We start from the raw sequence: 18,313 nt of genomic DNA, 5'->3' as shown, positions 1-18,313 counted from the left end.
CTTTTGTTTCTTTCTCAACACATTTTTTCCCATGCAATTATTTTTCTTTCTTTTCTTCTTTTTATTTCAAGAACTTGCTTTCTTCATTGCAAATCATTTTTTTCTTAGCCTTCCACATTTAAATGGCTCCATTCATAGCTCAACCAGCCTTCTACTTTAACTTTAGCTATTAGCTCATTATGCATTTATAAGTTCTCAAAGAAGTACGGTTCAAAAGATAGATAATTCAGCACAACAAAAAGCTCAAAGCTTGTAACATGGCTACCAAATAAAAGGGAATTAGGCTCACCGGAGTGACTAGGGTAAAATAACACAGGATAGGCTAGAAAATCTCAAACGTGTCAAGGAAGACCTAAAACCACTTTTTAAACTGAGCAAAACCTAGAATTTCGCTTCAACTCACATGCAGGGCAAGTTCTAGACACAAATGCACTACATGAAATAACACAAAAATCTCACCACATAATGGCACAGTATTCAATTAGGATGGCTACATTCCAACTCTCAATCAAAGCAAGTACAGAGTTAAGACATAATTTTAATGCACAAGGCACAACTGTTAGCACAAGAGTAAAGAAAATGAGCCTAAGCGTCACAAAACAAGCTATTTTCATTTTTCAAGACAGTTCTCAAAAGCTCATGGGGAAAGTTCTAATACAAATGCATAGGCCTAACTCTGCTGGTATCAAACAAGTCACGAAGTATGTCGAATTCAGTCTGAGTCTTTGTATCATACATTACAATAAAAATAAAAATAAAAATAAAAAAAATACCCGATTCAAGAATTCATCCCTTGGGAAAAAAAATACCAAGGAGGATTATTGCCTAATAGATTAAACCTAAGCTAACTACCTAAAGCAAAAAAGAAAATATTTTTGTGCTTTTTTTTTTTTTCCAAAATTCCTAATACTAATACTAATGCCAAGAATACAATGAAATCTTTTTGTATTTTTCTAATGACCTCAATCCCTCAAGAAAACTGTCCTGGTAGTCCGTCATTGGGAAAGTCTACCATTATCTATATTTATTTTTCTTTTTAAGTAAGTTGAAGCTACCAACTATTATAAGACTACTTACTACAAATAGAAACAACCGGATACTGAGAATTACTACTCATAAACTAAAGTATTAACTATTATAGACCATTAATTCAGTGAATATTACAGTCCCAAAAATATCAAAAGTAAGAAAGATAGTGCATTCATCCACAAAAAATGAATAACCCCCATCCCACACTTAGAATCGTGTGTTGTCCCAATGCACACAAATAAAGTAGAGTTGGGTGATAATAAACTCCCTCAAGTCAATGTGGAAGGATCCTCTGTGGTCTGTAGAGGAGCATCAGAAGCAGTGGTCTCGGAAGTCGGGCCTGCACTAGTAGAAACATACGGGATAGAAGTAGTAGCAACAATCAAGTGAGTGCTCGAAGCATCCACGACTTCTATCATGGCCCCCTAGGGAATATCAACAACATCCTCACAACTTGGGGGCTCGGTAACGGCCTTATCAACTCCAGATGGAGCTATATCTGTAGAATGTGACACGGTGGTCTTAGTGGGTATTGTGGATACAGACCCCGGGACCATAGTAGTAGCAGAAGTAGATGGTCCAGCATTGGATGGTGCAAGCAACTGCGAAATATCTATGCATGTACGCTCAAATAAAGAACGGAGGAATAGTGATACCTCCCTCGTTATAGTAGCCTGCTCAGTAGCACTCAACTCTGCACGAGTCGCTTTCAACTCACCTCTAGTAGCACTCAACTCTACACGAGTCGCTATCAACTCGGCCATGTTCTTTTGCATTTCAGCTCTAATCTGCTCAAATAACTGTTGAGTGGTGAATTTAGAAGTTCTCCCCTTGTTTGGTTCCTGAACAATAGTAGCATCATATAGTCTTGGAGCTTTGGCCTCGATGTCATCATTCTCCTTGTCCCGTGGCACACCCATCTACGTCAAATAAGCCTATAAGGTATTTGCATAAAATAACCTCCACTTATAGTTCATCCTGGTGTGCTGCATTTGGTCGGGCACGATGGCTCCTAAGTTGAGCTGGATCCCCTTCAATAAAGCATACAACACTAGTACTCGGTATCGAGTGACATGAGTTTTGTTGGCATGGCATCAGGTGATTGCATATAAAATTCAACACCACACGTGCTAGTGCACTCATGAACTCCTTGGCCAAAGAATGGTAATCAACACTTCCATGAGTCCATTTTGCATCTTTCCTGATAGGACATAGGACAAACTGAACAAGTGAGTAATCGGGCTCTTTGCATATAGATTCATACATATCCTTTGGCGTAAGAACCTATTTCGAGCCTAAGCTGAGACATTGATATTCATCCCTCGTACTCTCACAATGTTGCCCACGAATGACGCCAATTGGCATAGAGCTCTCTGACAATAGTAAGATTGCCCTTGTCGTGGCCGTTCAAGATAGATCTCTATTGTTGCACATCTCGAAGTCATTTCAGAAAGTATGGGTAATTTTTCTTCAGTGTTCCAATGTTGATTGATTTTTTTGGAATGTATTTCTTGGAATTCAGGATTTTCTCATAAGCCCGGAATGCTTTTTCACTCATAAAATTCTCCTCCCAATAAGCTTGGTCAAGTGGCTCACCCTCATCTTCATCACTCATGTTGAAATTTATTAGCTCATAGTCCGACTCAGTTTCGGACTCATATTCTGAAGTAGCCTTCGGCTTTCCTTTATCTTTTGAATCAATTTGCTTTGCGTATTTGGATTTTTTTTGCTTCGTCACATATTCTCTAAACTATATCCCCTTACTTGGCGGCCCTTGCGATATTTTTGTGGTAACCCTATTAGCATTCCTCCTGACCAATGGTTCTTCCTCTTGTTCCTCTATTTCTTGCTCAAGATCACCTAGCAATTGCCTAGTCGGCTGTGCCTTCGGTTTCTCAGTCCTCTTCCTCTTATTATGTGGGTTTTAAACACCTGTTGCCTTTCCAGTAGGCTTTTTGGGTGGTTGCTTGTCATTATCCCTTTCTTATTGCTTAGACGTTTTGCTCGTTGCCACTATTGTGAACCTATGTACCTGCAAAATGAAGAGTTCTGGAATTAATTCTAGGACCTTACAACTTCAGCTATAAAACATCTTTTCAAAAAGGGTTCAATCCCAATCACTCTCACAATTATATCATCAAGTATTTCATTCAAAAGTTGCCTATGACTTTCAATCGCAAGTCAACTTTTCAAGTTTAGTTTCTCTGGACAACTTGCTTAACCAATTATTGACCCAGTATGCACAAGGATGCAACCCTATGCAGGTGCGTAAATGTACTTCCAATCACCTACAATGGTTAACATTCTTTACGAATTGATTCGTTCACAATTGTAGAAGCACGGCGCAATCGCACAAAGAGTTTAAGCCTCGAACAATATAGTTACGTAATGTCATGGTGCATTAATCCTCTTAAGAACTAACTTTTGATAATCTCTTTGTCTCATAACAAGTTCATCTACTTAATTGTATGAAATTCAGCCCGAAAATTGGTTACTCGAAAGCCTAACTACCATTTGATGCCTCAAATGAGAGTGGAAAGAATGGCGAGCATCTGTAACTCCAACACGCTAACACAACAGTCCAAAATCACTCAAATAGTCCCACACTTAATCACTAGCATACACTAATGTTTCTCAGTTACTCAGACTTCAACGGTGTATAAATTTACCTCGGGGGCAATTTGTCGAACATGTGGGGTGCAGTGGTATTGACTAGTTTCCTCTCACTGATAAGCATGCACATTATCCTACCATAATTGCTCTGATGACAGGAATTGTAGTTTTTCATCATCATGTACTGCAAGAACCAACAACCAATACAGGCAAAGCCTCAAAGTGATTCAAAGTTTTGTTTCAATTTCACGTAGAACTCACTGAAAGTGACTTATCCTAGGGGAATTTGGGGGTGGGATTCTGCTGATCCTAAATATAGAAGAGGGAGGAGAGAGAAGAATAGGATGAAGCACATGCTTGGCTGCGTCGGCGTTGGAGGCAGTGGTGGTGTGAATTGGTGAAGTTGCGTCGGGGTTGAGAGGAAATGAGTGGGAGAAGGATTTGGGTTTTAAGTGTATGAAGTGTTAAAATATAACACTTACCTGATGCAAGCGAGCTTGAACCCAATGCGTCCCAAGTGGTTTCCCCAATTTTTCATGGATGCGGCCCTTTGCGCTATGGCCACACTTCACTGCCTTGAGCAGTTGGACCCTTTAATTTTTGGCAGGAAGGGAGATGCGACGCATCCACCCTGTTTTCCCATATTTGGATATTATTATATTTTTATTAAACCTACAAATAAAATATTAATTACTACAAAATAAAACAGTATTAAGGAATTACTACTAAGAAAATTAAAAATACAAAAACAAGGAGAAATATTAATAAACTATGAAAGCAAAATAAAATGATTGGGTTGTGTCCCAAGAAGCACTTGATTTAACATCGCGACACGATGATACCAATTTTTAGGCATCTTTCAAGGCAATTGAGGACTTGTTACGATCCACATCACCATCCCAATAGCGCTTGACTCTTTTCCCATTGACCAAGAACGTCCTTTCGGAATCTGGCGCTTTTAACTCTATAGCCCCGTATGGTATCACACGCACTATTTCAAAAGGTCCAGACCATCCCGATTTTAATTTTCCAGGACACAACTTCAACCTGGAATTGAATAGCAATACCAACTGGCCCAACTCAAAATGGTGATACTTGATATGCTTGTCATGCCACCTTTTGGTCTTTTCTTTATATAACTTGGCATTCTCAGATGCATTTAGCCTGAATTCATCTAGCTCATTGAGTTTGAGCAATCTCTTCTCACCTGCCAACTCCATATCCATATTAAGCTTTTTGATGGCCCAAAAGGCCTTGTGTTCTAGCTCAACTGGAAGGTGACATGATTTTCCGTAGTTCAACTTGTAAGGCAAGGTCCCAATAGGTGTCTTATATGCAGTCTGATGCACCCATAGAGCGTCATCAAACCTTCCAGCACAATCTTTCATATTTGCACTGGTCGTTTACTCCAAAGTTTGCTTTATTTATCTATTTGATACCTCTGCTTGCCCACTCGTCTGAGGGTGATATGCAGTGGCAACTTTATGCTTGACCCCATATTTATCTAGAAGGTTGTTCAAAAGTCTATTGTAAAAATGCGTACCTTCATCACTTATTAAGGCCCGAGGAGTCCTGAAACGTGAAAAAATATTCTTCTTGGAAAAATTAACTACCACTTTCGCATCATTAATAGGTAAATAAATGGCCTCCACCTACTTAGAATGTTTGTGACGATGAGAATGGTCCTATAAAATTGATCCCCCTAACATCAAAAATCTCCACCTCAAGAATGTTTGTGAGCGGCATCTCATTCTTGCTAGTGATAGTTCCAGTTCTCTGACATTGATTGCACTTCTTCACAAATGAATAGGCATCTTTAAACAGAGTATGCCAATATAAACTCGGCTGCAGAACTTTTGCGAATGTTCTATCACCACCATGATGTCCCCCATTGGGTGAGGAGTGACATTCGTACAAATTATGCTCCACCTCCTTCACCGGAATGCATCTTCTCATTAGTTGGTTAGCACATTGTCGATACAAGAACGACTCATCCTAGAAAATAATTGTTTACGTCATGTAGGAATAACTTTTTCCCTTCAGGTGGCATTTCTGGAGGAAGTACTCCGCTTACTATGAAATATACATAATCTGCATACTATGGTGGCGGATCATGTGTGACTGCAAAGAGTTTCTCATCTGGGAATGTCTTCTTAATCACTACTCTATCCTCCACATGTTCATAATTTTCTAGCCTTAAGAAGTGGTAAGCCACCTAGTTCTTTGTGCCCTTCCGATCACGAATTGTTAAGTCAAATTCCTGCAAAAGAAGTACCCATCTAATTAGTCTCGGCTTAGCATCTTTTTTTGAAATTAAATACCTGATCGTCGCATGATCCATGTAAACTATCACATGTGTTCCGACTAAGTAGGACCGAAACTTGTCAAAAGCATAGACAACTGCCAACAATTCTTTTTCCATCGTGGTGTAATTGAGTTATTCATTAGTTAGGGTCTTGATGGCATAGTAAATTGAATGAAACACTTTGTTCTTTCTATGTATAAGCAGAACCTCAATTGCTACGTCACTCGCATCGCACATCAACTTAAATGGCAGACTCTAGTCAGGTGCCACAATGACTGGTTCGGACACCAACTTCAATTTCAGCTCCTCGAATGCCTTTAAACAGGCATCATCAAAATTGAACGTGGCATCCTTTTCTAGCAACCTGCACAAGGGATTAGATATTTTTGAAAAATCTATAATGAAACGTCTATAAAAACCTGCATGTCTCAAGAAGCTGCGGACGCCCTTAATACAGATGGGTGGTGGAAGTTTTTCGAATGCCTCCACCTTAGCCTTGTCGACGTCAATTCCTTTCTTGGACACTCAATGTCCTAATACAATACATTCTTTAACCATAAAATGTCACTTCTCCCAATCAAGCACTAGGTTAGTGTCCTTACAGTGTGCTAGCACCAACTCCAAGTTCATCAGACAATTATCATAGGATGACCCGAAGACTGAAAAATCATCCATGAATACCTCCATGAATTTCTTCACAATGTCGGTGAAGATGGTCTTCATGCACCTTTGAAAAGTCACTGTTGCATTGCATAACTCGAATGGAATCTTTTTAAAGGCGAAGGTGTCATAGAGACAAGTAAATGTAGTCTATTCCTGATCTTCTGGTGCTATCACTATCCGATTATAACTGGAGTAACCATCAAGAAAGTAATAATATTCATGTCCGGCTAGCCTGTCCAGCATTTGATCAATGAAAGGGAGAGGAAAGTGATCCATGCGCGTAGCTTTGTTGAGTTTCCTGTAATCCATGTATATTCTCCAGCCCGTCACCATTTTGGTAGGTATCAACTCATTTTGCCCGTTTGCCACAACTGTCATGGCTCCTTTTTTCGGCACGTACTACGCAGGACTCTCCTAATTGTTGTCATAAATAGGAAATACGATCCTAGTGTCCAGCCACTTAATAGTCTCTTTTTTACTACCTCCTTCATAATGGGATTTAATCGTCTTTGATGTTCCACATTGGGTATGTGTCCATCCTCCAGGAATATTTTATGCATACAAAATGACGGACTGATCCTCTTGATATCAGCAATAGTCCAGCCGATATCCCCTTGTGTTCCCTCAGAACTCGAAGCAGCTTGTCTTCTTGCACATATAACAATGAAAATGAGATAATCACCTATAAGGATTCCGAAGCACCTAAGTAAGCATATCACAAATGAGAAGGTAATGGCTTGAGCTCTAATTTTGGAGACTCCATAATAAAAAAACTTAGGTGGTGTCAATGTCAATGGCCTGTCAATTTCCTCAAATCTCTTCAACCTGTTGACATATTGACATGTTATGTTCAAAACTTGTACAATTTCATCCACTAGCTCATCCTCTTCTTCGTCTTCGCCAATTAAAGATCTTCCCAGAGGATCTTCAGACACCAAGTAAGGTATTCTGCTTGCTAATTCATCATCCGCAATGTAATCATGTCCAATTCTTCATAGTGTGCAGGAAATGTGAGTGCTCGGTATACATTGAAAACCTCCACTTTGTCACCCACTCTCATAGTTATTTGTTCTTCACATACGTCAACCACGGGTTTATGCTCACCCCAAGAACACACAATGCTCGCCCAACCACATGTTTCCCAATTGAAATTTGAATTGTGAAGCTTCATGGGTCCTTCAATTTATGAGGAAACTTATTATGAATCCTGGAACTACACTCCTCAGTGAGTGTTACAGTCTCAAATTCAGTCAACTTGCGCTTGTTTGCCACAATTTTGTTGTTGTACTTTTCATACTTTGGCACTTCTTGCAAAATATCCACCAATGGGATACTAATCTGCACCTGTTTCAAAATATCAAGGAACTTCTTGTACGCTGTATTATCCTTCACTTTCTACAATCTTTGATGGAACAGAGGTGGTGGCTTTGCAATTATTGGTTGTGGTTGCTTTGCCACAACCTCTTCAAATGGCTTCTCTGACTCTTTTGTAGTTTCTGATTCGACTTCTCTGATGGCTTGCTTTTCACTAAAAGTCACTTGCTTTCTCTTCTTCGATGGTACATCTTCTAATTCTCTCACATTCCTTAGTGACACAGCATTAATAGGCGCCTTAGGATTAGCCTCAGTGTTGCTAGGTAATGCTCCCGCTGGTCTGGTGTTCTGGGCACTAGCAAGTTGCCCCATTTGTCGCTCTAAATTTTGAATAGTAGTAGCCCGATTCTGATTATCAACCATAATCTTCTTGAGCATCTCCTCAATATTACCCATCGAATTTGCAGACTGATCTGCTTGTGATGGGTGAAACTATTGTTATTAACTTTGTGGTTTGAACTAATTCTGAGTACCCTGATTTCCACACCAAGAGAAATTTGGGTTGTTCCTCCAATTTGGATTATAAGTATTACCATATTTATTATGATAAGCTTGTCCTCTATTTGCTTTCCCCACAAAGTAAACTGACTCTAGATTCCCTGGACATACATCACTGGTATGGCCCTCGCCACAGACTTTATAGAACACCTGCACCTGTTGTACTGGTTGAACATGTTGCATTGGTTAGAACTACTGTTAGTTCTGAGCCACATTTATCTTGATGATTGTATTTGCTAAAGATGCTACTTGTGTAGATAATGATGATACAATATCCAATTCAAGTTCCCCGACAGCTTTATGGACTATGTCTACCTGTGTTCCCCTTGCCAATCTGGGTTGCTTTTGGAAAATTTGTTCAGCAGTGCATAAATCTCATTAAAACTCTTTTCCAATACTTGACCACCTGTTGCTACATCTACCACTATTTTTGTTTCAAGGTGAAGACTTTTAATAAAAGTATGAGCCCGTACCTCGTTGGTTTGGTTATAGTGTGGACAGTCTCTTAACAGCCCCTTGAATCGCCACATGCTGCATAAAGTGATTCACCTTCTCTCTATTTAAATGCAACTATCTCACTTCTTATCTTTGCGATTTTACCAGGAGGAAAAAACCTAGCCAAGAATTTGTGAGCCAAATCATTCCACTATGCAATAGAGTTAGCTGGCTCAGATTTTAACCACCTCTTGGCCTCTCCCAACAGATAAAAAGGGAACAATGTGAGCTTGACATAATCGAACGTCGCCCCATTAGTGATATAAGTATCACTAATCACTAAAAAATTCAGAATATGTTGTTGGGGGTCCTCGTGTGGCAGTCCCATAAACTGTCCATTTCATGAAGTAGCTAGATCATGCTCTGCTTAACCCTGAAATGCCAGTGATCCTAGGTTTAATGATACTGGAGGTGACATTAGCAATATTGGGCATAGCCACCTCTTGTACTGCCAAAGGGTGTTCATCTGCCATTTCAACAAGAAGTTGAATAAGTACTTATAGATTATTTGTTTCCCGATCTTCTCTCAACCTTCTACGAAATTCTCTATCAGGTTCTAGGTCAAAATCCTATAGTCTATCCTTGCTTCTAACTCGTCGCATTCAAGCAAAGTACCTGAGATCAAACACCCAGCCAAAAAGAAGATTAAAACCTTAACTCGATGAGTATTAAAAGCTTAATCTAGTAGAATAATTAATTTCTAAGTCCTCGGCAATGGCACCAAAAACTTATTACCCTAAAGCGCACATGCAAATATACGCGGTCAATCAAGTAATAAAGAGTGAGTAGAGTATTGTTCCCACGAGGATTTGTGATCAATTATCAACTAAATCTAGCAAGTTCTAATTTATCGAGTCAAGAACAAGTTCAAAGTAATTATAATTTTTATTTAACTAATTATACGAACTAGAGTTGCGATTAAAAGAAGAATTAAATAACTAGCACACTTAGCACGAAAGGTTGAATTCTATGAGAAATAATATTCCAGGGTCATAGTTAAGTAACAATCATATTGAATTTTTCAATTAACTGGATTTATTAATTTATTTGGGTTATTAACCTACAAGGACAAGAATACTCGTAGAAATTTGACAACTTCTATTCGCCTATTCAATTTTTTATAACCCCTATATTCCTACGAGATTAGAGATAAAAAGAACGCATTAATAATTTCTGGTACAATTGGCTAAGCATAGCAAATAGGTATATTTTTATCTGTATTCGCAAATCAATTCCCCAATGACTAGGTTCAAGATCGCACTCTATTCAATCCTATTGCAATCAAGAATTAGCTCTTTCAAGTTCAATTCAAGATTCATATATAGTATTTCACTATTAGCTAGGCAGCAAAATAATTAGACTCAAGGTATGAATAAACAACCCAATAAGATAAATTAAATCGTCAAATCAATCTCTGAATATCAACATTCATATAAAATCATAACCTTAGAATAAACGAGTTTAGCCACGCATAGTCATGGTAGTAATCTCAATCAATTCCCAAGAATACATAAAAATAATAAAAGAAGGGAAAAGACGAATTTTGTGGTTTTCAAACTCTTTGATGGCTTTTCTCTGCTTCCAAGTGTGTTAGATGACCTAAAAAGGTGTTTTTGACTTATATTTTGTATACAAAAGTCGTGATTTAAAGTTTTCCTTTTCCTTTTCCGAGTCAGCTTCAGGGATTGATGCTAAGCTGGATGCTTTGCGTCAGCCTCAGCTTGAACTTCTCAGCATCAGATGCTTTGTTCCTTCAACTTTGCTGTGCCCAGGTGCGGATGCTAAGGTAGATGCTTTCTTGAGACTTCAATGCTAAGAATGCTTCAATGCATCTAACCTCTTGTCCTATAACTGGAGCATCTTTTCTTCATATTTTTTCACTCCAAACGTCCTAAATCATCACACACAATTTAATTAGTCGAAAAATCAACAATTAACACATGTTGGATAATTTCAATACCAAATATTACCAAAAAGCAGTTAAAACATGGGTAAAGTAACATTAAAATATATAAAAATATGCCCAACATTAATGGGCAATATATTATTCTTTAAATGGCATTTTCAAATAATTTTGCATACTCTATAGAATTATATTTCGACATTTATATTATCGATGTCACGACCCAATTTCACCTATAGGTCGTGATGGCGACCCATACTACAGCTAGGCAAGCCAACAAATAAATTAAACATATATCAATTATTTTCAGATTAATTTTCTAAGAAATTTTATTATTTTACTAGCAATATTAAAATATTAGAAAACAATATTACAATTCCAAATTCTACCAATGTGTATGCCAAGACCTGGTGTCACAAGTGTATGAGCATCTAATAGATTATACAAAATCTCAAATACTGTCTGAAATAAAAATAGACAGGATGAAAAATACAAGGAGCGACACTGGTAGCTGCAAAACGGCTCAGAAAGGCAGCTCACCACTATGCCCCTGAATAACGTGGGTGTACGACGATAGGTTCCCCACTAATACTTGCCTCAAGTCCTGCACAAAAAGTACAGCAAGTGTAGTATGAGTACGTAAACAACGTGTACCCAGTAAGTATCAAGCCTAATCTCGAAGTGGTAGAGATGAGATGCCTGACTTTGACACTCACTATGAGTCAATAATAATAATTGAAATAAAACTAGAATATTTAAATCAGTATGATTCACAGAATTTACAATAATATATTTAACTAGTAGAAATAATTAAATTCTTTCAAATGCAACAAATCTCAATATATTAATTAAATTCCTTCAATTCCAATAAAATTTCCAATTTATCAATTAGTCTCATTTACAGGAATAACAATAATTCCTTAACAAGCAGGAATAATAATTCTTAAAATTTCAAAGATTTCCAATTTATCAATTAGCTTCGCAAGCTGCAATAAACTATCAAAGTATCATGTAATTATTATTATTAAGCACGATTTCTGCCGAGATCGTACGGCCCGATCCAGAGTATCGTGTACACTGCCGAGGGACGTGCGACATGATCCATAGATGCATCTATCCTGCCAAGGCATTCGGCCCGCTCCACAAGAAAGGAGGACATTTTCTTATGTACCTCCGGAATGAGAGTATATTTATTATAAGATAAATTCAGAAGGAAGAACAATTTCTCTTAATAATTAATTAATTTAAATAAAAAATTTAAGCATATGAGATTTCCATCCTTTAATATCTTTCCTAATATATATATATATATATATATATATATATATATATATATACACACATCAAATAATTTAATTAAGTAAAGACTACAATTTACACAAGTAATTCATGTTTTTGAGTCCTAAACTACCCGGACTTTAGCATTTAATAGTAGCTACGCACGGACTCTCGTTACCTCATGCGTACGTAGCCCCCACAATTAGCAATAATTATTTAATTTAATCACCTATGGGGTAATTTTTCCCTCACAAGATTAGACAAGAGACTTACCTCAATTTGCTCCAATTTAATCCATTAGAAGGCCCTTTCCTCTATTATCCAACTTTGATTGGCTCGAATCTAATCAAAAATAATTCGATACAATCACTAAAATTTTTATGAATCAATTCTATAAGAAAATACTACATTTTCAATAAAAATTCCGAAATTAATTAAAAATTCGTTCGTGGGGGCCACGTCTCGGAATTTGGAAAAAGTTACGAAATCAGACAACCCATTCAATTACGAGTCCAACCATACCAATTTCACTCAAATCCAACTCCGAATCGATACCGAAATCTCAAAAATTCGTTTCTATGAGATTTCAAAAATTTCCCAAATTTCAATCTCTAAACACTAATTAAATGGTGAAAACAATGATATATTTGTGTATATAGACCAAATTCGAGTTGCAATCACTTACCCCAATGTCTTTCCTTGAAAATCTGTCAAAAGTCGCCTATGCTCAAGCTCAAGTTTGTCAAAAATAGCAAATAGGACGAATGCCCCCTATTTTTATAACTTACAGATCTGTCTAGGCTGACCTCAATCCTGGACCTCGATCATGGAGTCTGATCATTGAGTCCGATCATGGAGTCCGATCATGGAATTCGATCATGGAGTCCGACTCATGGAGTCCGGCTCATGGAGTCCGATCATGGAGTCTGATCATGGAGTCCGATCATGGAATCCGATCATGGAGTTCGATCATGGAGTCCGATCATGGGCTCGATCACACCACATAATTTTCAGCAGAAGAGAAAAATTGCAGCAGCTGTTTTAAGTCCAACTTTTGATCCGTTAACCATCTGAAACTCACTCGAGGCCCTCGGGACCTCAACCAAATATACCAACAAGTCCTAAAATATCATACGAACTTATTTGAAACCTCAAATCACATAAAACGACGTTAAAATCACGAATTATGCTCCAATTCAAACTTAATGAAACTTAAAATTTCTAACTTCTACATTCGATGTCGAAATCTATCAAATCAAGTCCGATTGACCTCAAATTTTGCACACAAGTCATAAATGACATAATGAAGCTATAAAAATTTTTGAAACTATATTCCGACTCCGGCATCAAAAAGTCAACTCCCCGGTCAAACTTTCAAACTTAAATTCTTGTTTTAGCCATTTCAAGCCTAATTTCACTACGGACTTCCAAAAAAGATTTCGATCACACTCTTAAGTCCAAAATTACCATACAGAGTTGTTGAAATCATCAAAATTCTATTCCAGGGTTGTTTGCACATAATTCGACATTCGGTCACTATTTGAACTTAAACTTTTAATTTTTTATCAAAATTCCATATCTCGGGCTAGGGACCTCGGAATTTAATTCCGGGCATACGCCCAAGTCCCAAATCACGATACGAACCTACCGAAACTATCAAAATACTGATCCGAGTCTGTTTCCTCAAAATGTTGACCAAAGTCAACTCAATTGAGTTTTAAAGCTCTAATTCACATTTTAATCCATTTTTCACATAAAAACTTTTCGGAAAATTTTACGGACTGCGCACGCAATTCGAGAAATAATAAATAGTGCTTTTCAAGGTCTTAGAATACAGAATTAATTATTAAATTTAAATATTATATTTTGGGTCATCACATTCTCCTCCTCTAAAACAAACGTTTGTGCTCGAACGGGTTTAGAATTATACCTGAAGTGCTGAATAAGTGTGGATATCTGCTCCGTATGTTTTCCTCGGCCTCTCAATTCGCTTCCTTGACTGGTTGGCCCCTCCACTAGACTTTTACTGCAGAAATCCTCTTGGACCTCAACTGGCGAACCTATTTATCAACAATGGCAATTGGCTCCTCTTCATAACCCAAGCTATTATCTAGCTGAACTGTGTTGAAGTCTAACACATGTGATAGGTCGGCATGATACTTTCGGAGCATAGATACATGGAAAATCGGATGAACTCCTGATAGGCTGGGAGGAAATGCAAGCTCATAAGCAACCTCCCCAACTCGTCTCAACACCTAATATGGGCCTATAAACCTTGGGCTCAACTTGCCCTTCTTCCCAAATCTCATGATTCCCTTCATCGGTGAAACCTTCAAGAGAACTTTTTCACCCATCATAAATGATAAATCTCGCGCTTTTTCATTTGCGTAACTCTTCTGTCTGGACTGTGCTGTACGAAGTCACTCCTGTATCAACTTTACCTTTTCCAAGGCATCTTTTACGAAATCAGTACCATATAATTTAGCCTCACCGGGCTCAAACCATCCGATGGGCGAACGACATCGCCGACCATATAAAGCCTCAAATGGAGCCATCTCGATACTGGATTGGTAACTGTTATTATAAGCGAACTCGACCAAAGGCAAGAAATGATCCCGCTGAAATCCAAAGTCAATCACACGTGCCCTGAGCACATCCTCCAAAATCTAAATTGTCCGCTCTAACTACCTGTCGGTCTGCGGATGAAAGGCTATGATGATCTCTACACGGGTCCCCAACTCACTCTATACTGCTCTCTAGAAATGTGAAGTAAACTGAGGACCTCTATCTGATATGATAGAAATTGGCACACCGTGCAACCGAACTATCTCCTGAATATAAATTTGGGCCAACCTCTTTGAAGTATACATAGTCACAACCGGAATGAAATGTGCTGACTTGGTCAAACTATCAACAATGACCCAACCTGCATCAAACTTCCGCAAGGTCCGTGGCAACCCAACTACAATGTCCATAGTGATGCATTCCCATTTCCACTCCGGTATAGTCATCTGCTGAAGTAGGCCACCTGGCCTCTGGTGCTCATATTTAACTTGCTGACAATTTAGACACCTAGCTACATGCTCCACAATGTCCTCTTTCATTCGTCGCCACCAATAATGTTGCCTCGAGTCACGATACATCTTCGTAGCACCTGGATGAATAGAATACCAAGAACTGTGTGCCTCCTCTAGGATATTTTTCCTTAGTCCATACACATTAGGGACACATAGATGATCCTGGAGTCGCATAACGCCATCCGCTCCAATAGTAACTTCCTTGGCACCACCCCGTAGTACCGTTTCTCAAAGAACCATTAAGTGTGGATCATCATACAGGCGAGCCTTGATCTTCTCAAATAGTAATGAATGAGCTACAACACATGCAAGAACTCGGCTGGGCTCTGAAATATTCAGCCACACAAGTCTGTTGGCCAAGGACTGAATATCTGAAGTCAATGGCCTCTCCTCTGCTGAAATGAAAGCCAAACTACCCATACTCTCCGCCTTTCTACTCAATGCGTCTGCAACCACATTTTCTTTGCCCGGATGATACAGGATAGTAATATCATAATCTTTTAGTAACTCAAGCCATCTGTGTTGTTTCAGATTTAGGTCCCTTTGCTTGAACAAATGTTGCAAACTGCGGTGATCAGTGTAAACTTCACAAGCCACCCCATAAAGATAATGCCTCCAAATCTTAAGAGCATGAACAATCGAAGCTAACTAAAAATCATGTACTGGATGATTCTTCTCGTGGGGTTTCAGTTGACGTGAAGCATATGCAATAACTCGCCCTTCCTGCATCAATACACAACCCAAGCCAATGCATAAAGCGTCGCAATACACTGTATACATCCCCGAACCGGAAGGCAACACTAACACTGGTGCTGTAGTGAATGCTGTCTTGAGCTTCTGAAAGCTCACCTCACAATCATCGTACCATCGGAACGGAGCACCCTTCTGGGTTAATTTGGTCAAAGGTGATGCAATAGACGAAAAATCCTCCACGAACCGACGATAATAACCTGCTAAACCCAAAAAACTCCTGATCTCAGTCCCCGAAGTGGGACGATGCCAATTTTGAACTGCCTCAATCTTTTTGGGATCAACATTATTGCCCTCGCTCGATACAATATGTCCCAAAAATACTACAGACTCAAGCTAGAACTCACATTTAGAGAACTTAGCATATAGTTTTTGTTCCCGCAACGTCTGAAGCACTACTCTCATATGCTGCTCATGCTCCTCCTTACTACGCGAGTAGATCAAAATGTCATCAATGAAGACAATGATAAACGAATCAATATATGGCATAAATACCATGTTCATCAAATCCATAAACACTGTCGGGGCATTAGTTAAATCGAAGGACATCACCAGAAACTCATAATGACCATATCTAGTCTGGAAAGTAGTCTTCGAAACATCAGAATCCCGAATCTTCAACTGATGGTATCCCGACCTCAACTCGATCTTAGAGAACACCCTAGCACCCTGCAACTGGTCAAATAGATCATCAATACGCGGCAACGGGTACTTGTTCTTAATAGTGACTTTGTTCAGTTGACGATAATCAATACACATCCGCATTGTTCCATCCTTCTTCTTCACAAATAATACCGGTGCACCCCAAGGCAATACACTCGGTCTGACGAACCCTTTGGCTAGTAACTCCTCAAGCTGTTCTTTCAATTCTATTGGAGCCATGCGATACGGTGGGATAGATATAGGTTGGGTATCTGGAGCCAAGTCAATACAGAAATCAATATCACGATCAGGTGGCATACTTGGAAGATCTGAAGAAAATACATCGGATAACTCCCGAACTACAGGCCCTGAATCAATAGCCGGAATCTCTATAGTAGTATCCCGAACATAGGCTAGATAAGCCAAACAACCCTTCTCAACCATGTGTTGAGCCTTTATAAAAGAAATAACTCGATTAAATGAACTAACAGACGAACCCTTCCACTACAGCTTAGGCAATGCCGGAATAGCCAAGGTAATGGTCTTGGCATGACAATCTAGAATAGCATGATATGGAGATAACCAGTCTATGCTTAGAATTATTTCAAAATCGGTCATCTCAAGCAATAGTAGATCTGCTCTAGTTTCATAACTACAGAATGTAATAATACAGGATAGGTAGATCCGTTTCACAACAACAGAATTGCCCACAGGAGTGGACACATCAACAGGAGTACTCAAGGACTCACGAGAAACACCCAGAAATGGAGCATATAGAGATGACACATATGAATACGTAGATCCTGGATCAAATAATATTGAGGCATCTTTGCCGCAAACAGAAATAATACCTGTAATCACGGCATCTAAGGCCTCTGCATCTGGTCAGGCCGGAAAAGCATAGAACTGAGCTGGAGCGCCAACTGGATGGCCTCCGTCTGGCTGACCTCCACCTCTAGGATGGCCCCTACCCACCTGTCCTCCACCTCTTGGTGGTCGGACAACTGGTGGAGCAACTGGTCCAGTAATCATAGGCTGCTGACCCTGTTGCACTAGCTTACCCCGAAGACTGGGGCAAAATCTGCATATGTGACTGGGATCCCCGCACTCATAACAACTCTTCGGTGCGATGGGCTGCTGACTAAGAGTCTGGCCCTGGGGAACTGAATACCCACTGGGAGGACCCTAAATACCTAGTGGGCTATAAGACTCTCTGGTATAGCACTGAAATAAGGTCGCACTGGAGCACCCCGAGGAGGCGGTGGTGCTGGATATGGGGGCCTGCTGGACTGCCCTCTCACGAACTGACCTCTTCCCCCAGACGGAGCACCTCTGAACTCTCCAGAATACCTGAACCGCTTATCTCTCATAACCTGCTCTCGGCTCCACTGATGTACACCCTCAATCATGCGGGCTATCTCCACGACTAGCTCAGAAGAAGTACCCATCTCAACCTCTCGAGCCATAGTGGCCTGAATGCCAGTATGTAAACCCGCAACAAATCTCCGCACTCTCTCCGCCTCAGTAGGGAGTATCATAAGTGCATGGCAAGATAACTCAGAAAACCTCGCCTCATAATCGGTCACTGACATCTGACCCTGCTGGAGCTGCTCAAATTGAAACCTCAACTCTTCCCTCTAGGAGGGTGGAATATACCTGTCCAGGAAGATACGGGTGAACCTGTCC

General features: G+C 39.4%; 1 protein-coding gene and 1 long non-coding RNA gene across 2 annotated transcripts; both read right to left on the bottom strand.

Annotated features, from left to right (window-relative positions):
* Positions 1–1,116: 1,116 nt before the first annotated feature.
* LOC104111132 (uncharacterized) lies at positions 1,117–4,098 on the bottom strand. The gene is made up of 2 exons (XR_011413093.1): positions 3,699–4,098; positions 1,117–3,061 (listed from the first exon to the last, which is right to left on the bottom strand). It is a non-coding gene; the product is annotated as an uncharacterized lncRNA (long non-coding RNA).
* A 392-nt stretch (positions 4,099–4,490) lies between these two features.
* Positions 4,491–5,030, bottom strand: LOC104111133 (uncharacterized). The gene has a single exon (XM_009620746.1). The coding sequence runs from the start codon at positions 5,028–5,030 to the stop codon at positions 4,491–4,493; it is 540 nt and encodes a 179-aa protein (XP_009619041.1).
* Between the last annotated feature and the right edge of the window lie 13,283 nt (positions 5,031–18,313).

The sequence above is a fragment of the Nicotiana tomentosiformis genome, chromosome 1 (assembly GCF_000390325.3).
Source record: "Nicotiana tomentosiformis chromosome 1, ASM39032v3, whole genome shotgun sequence".
NCBI classification, from domain to species: domain Eukaryota; kingdom Viridiplantae; phylum Streptophyta; class Magnoliopsida; order Solanales; family Solanaceae; genus Nicotiana; species Nicotiana tomentosiformis.
This window is presented reverse-complemented; position numbering and strand designations above follow the sequence as displayed.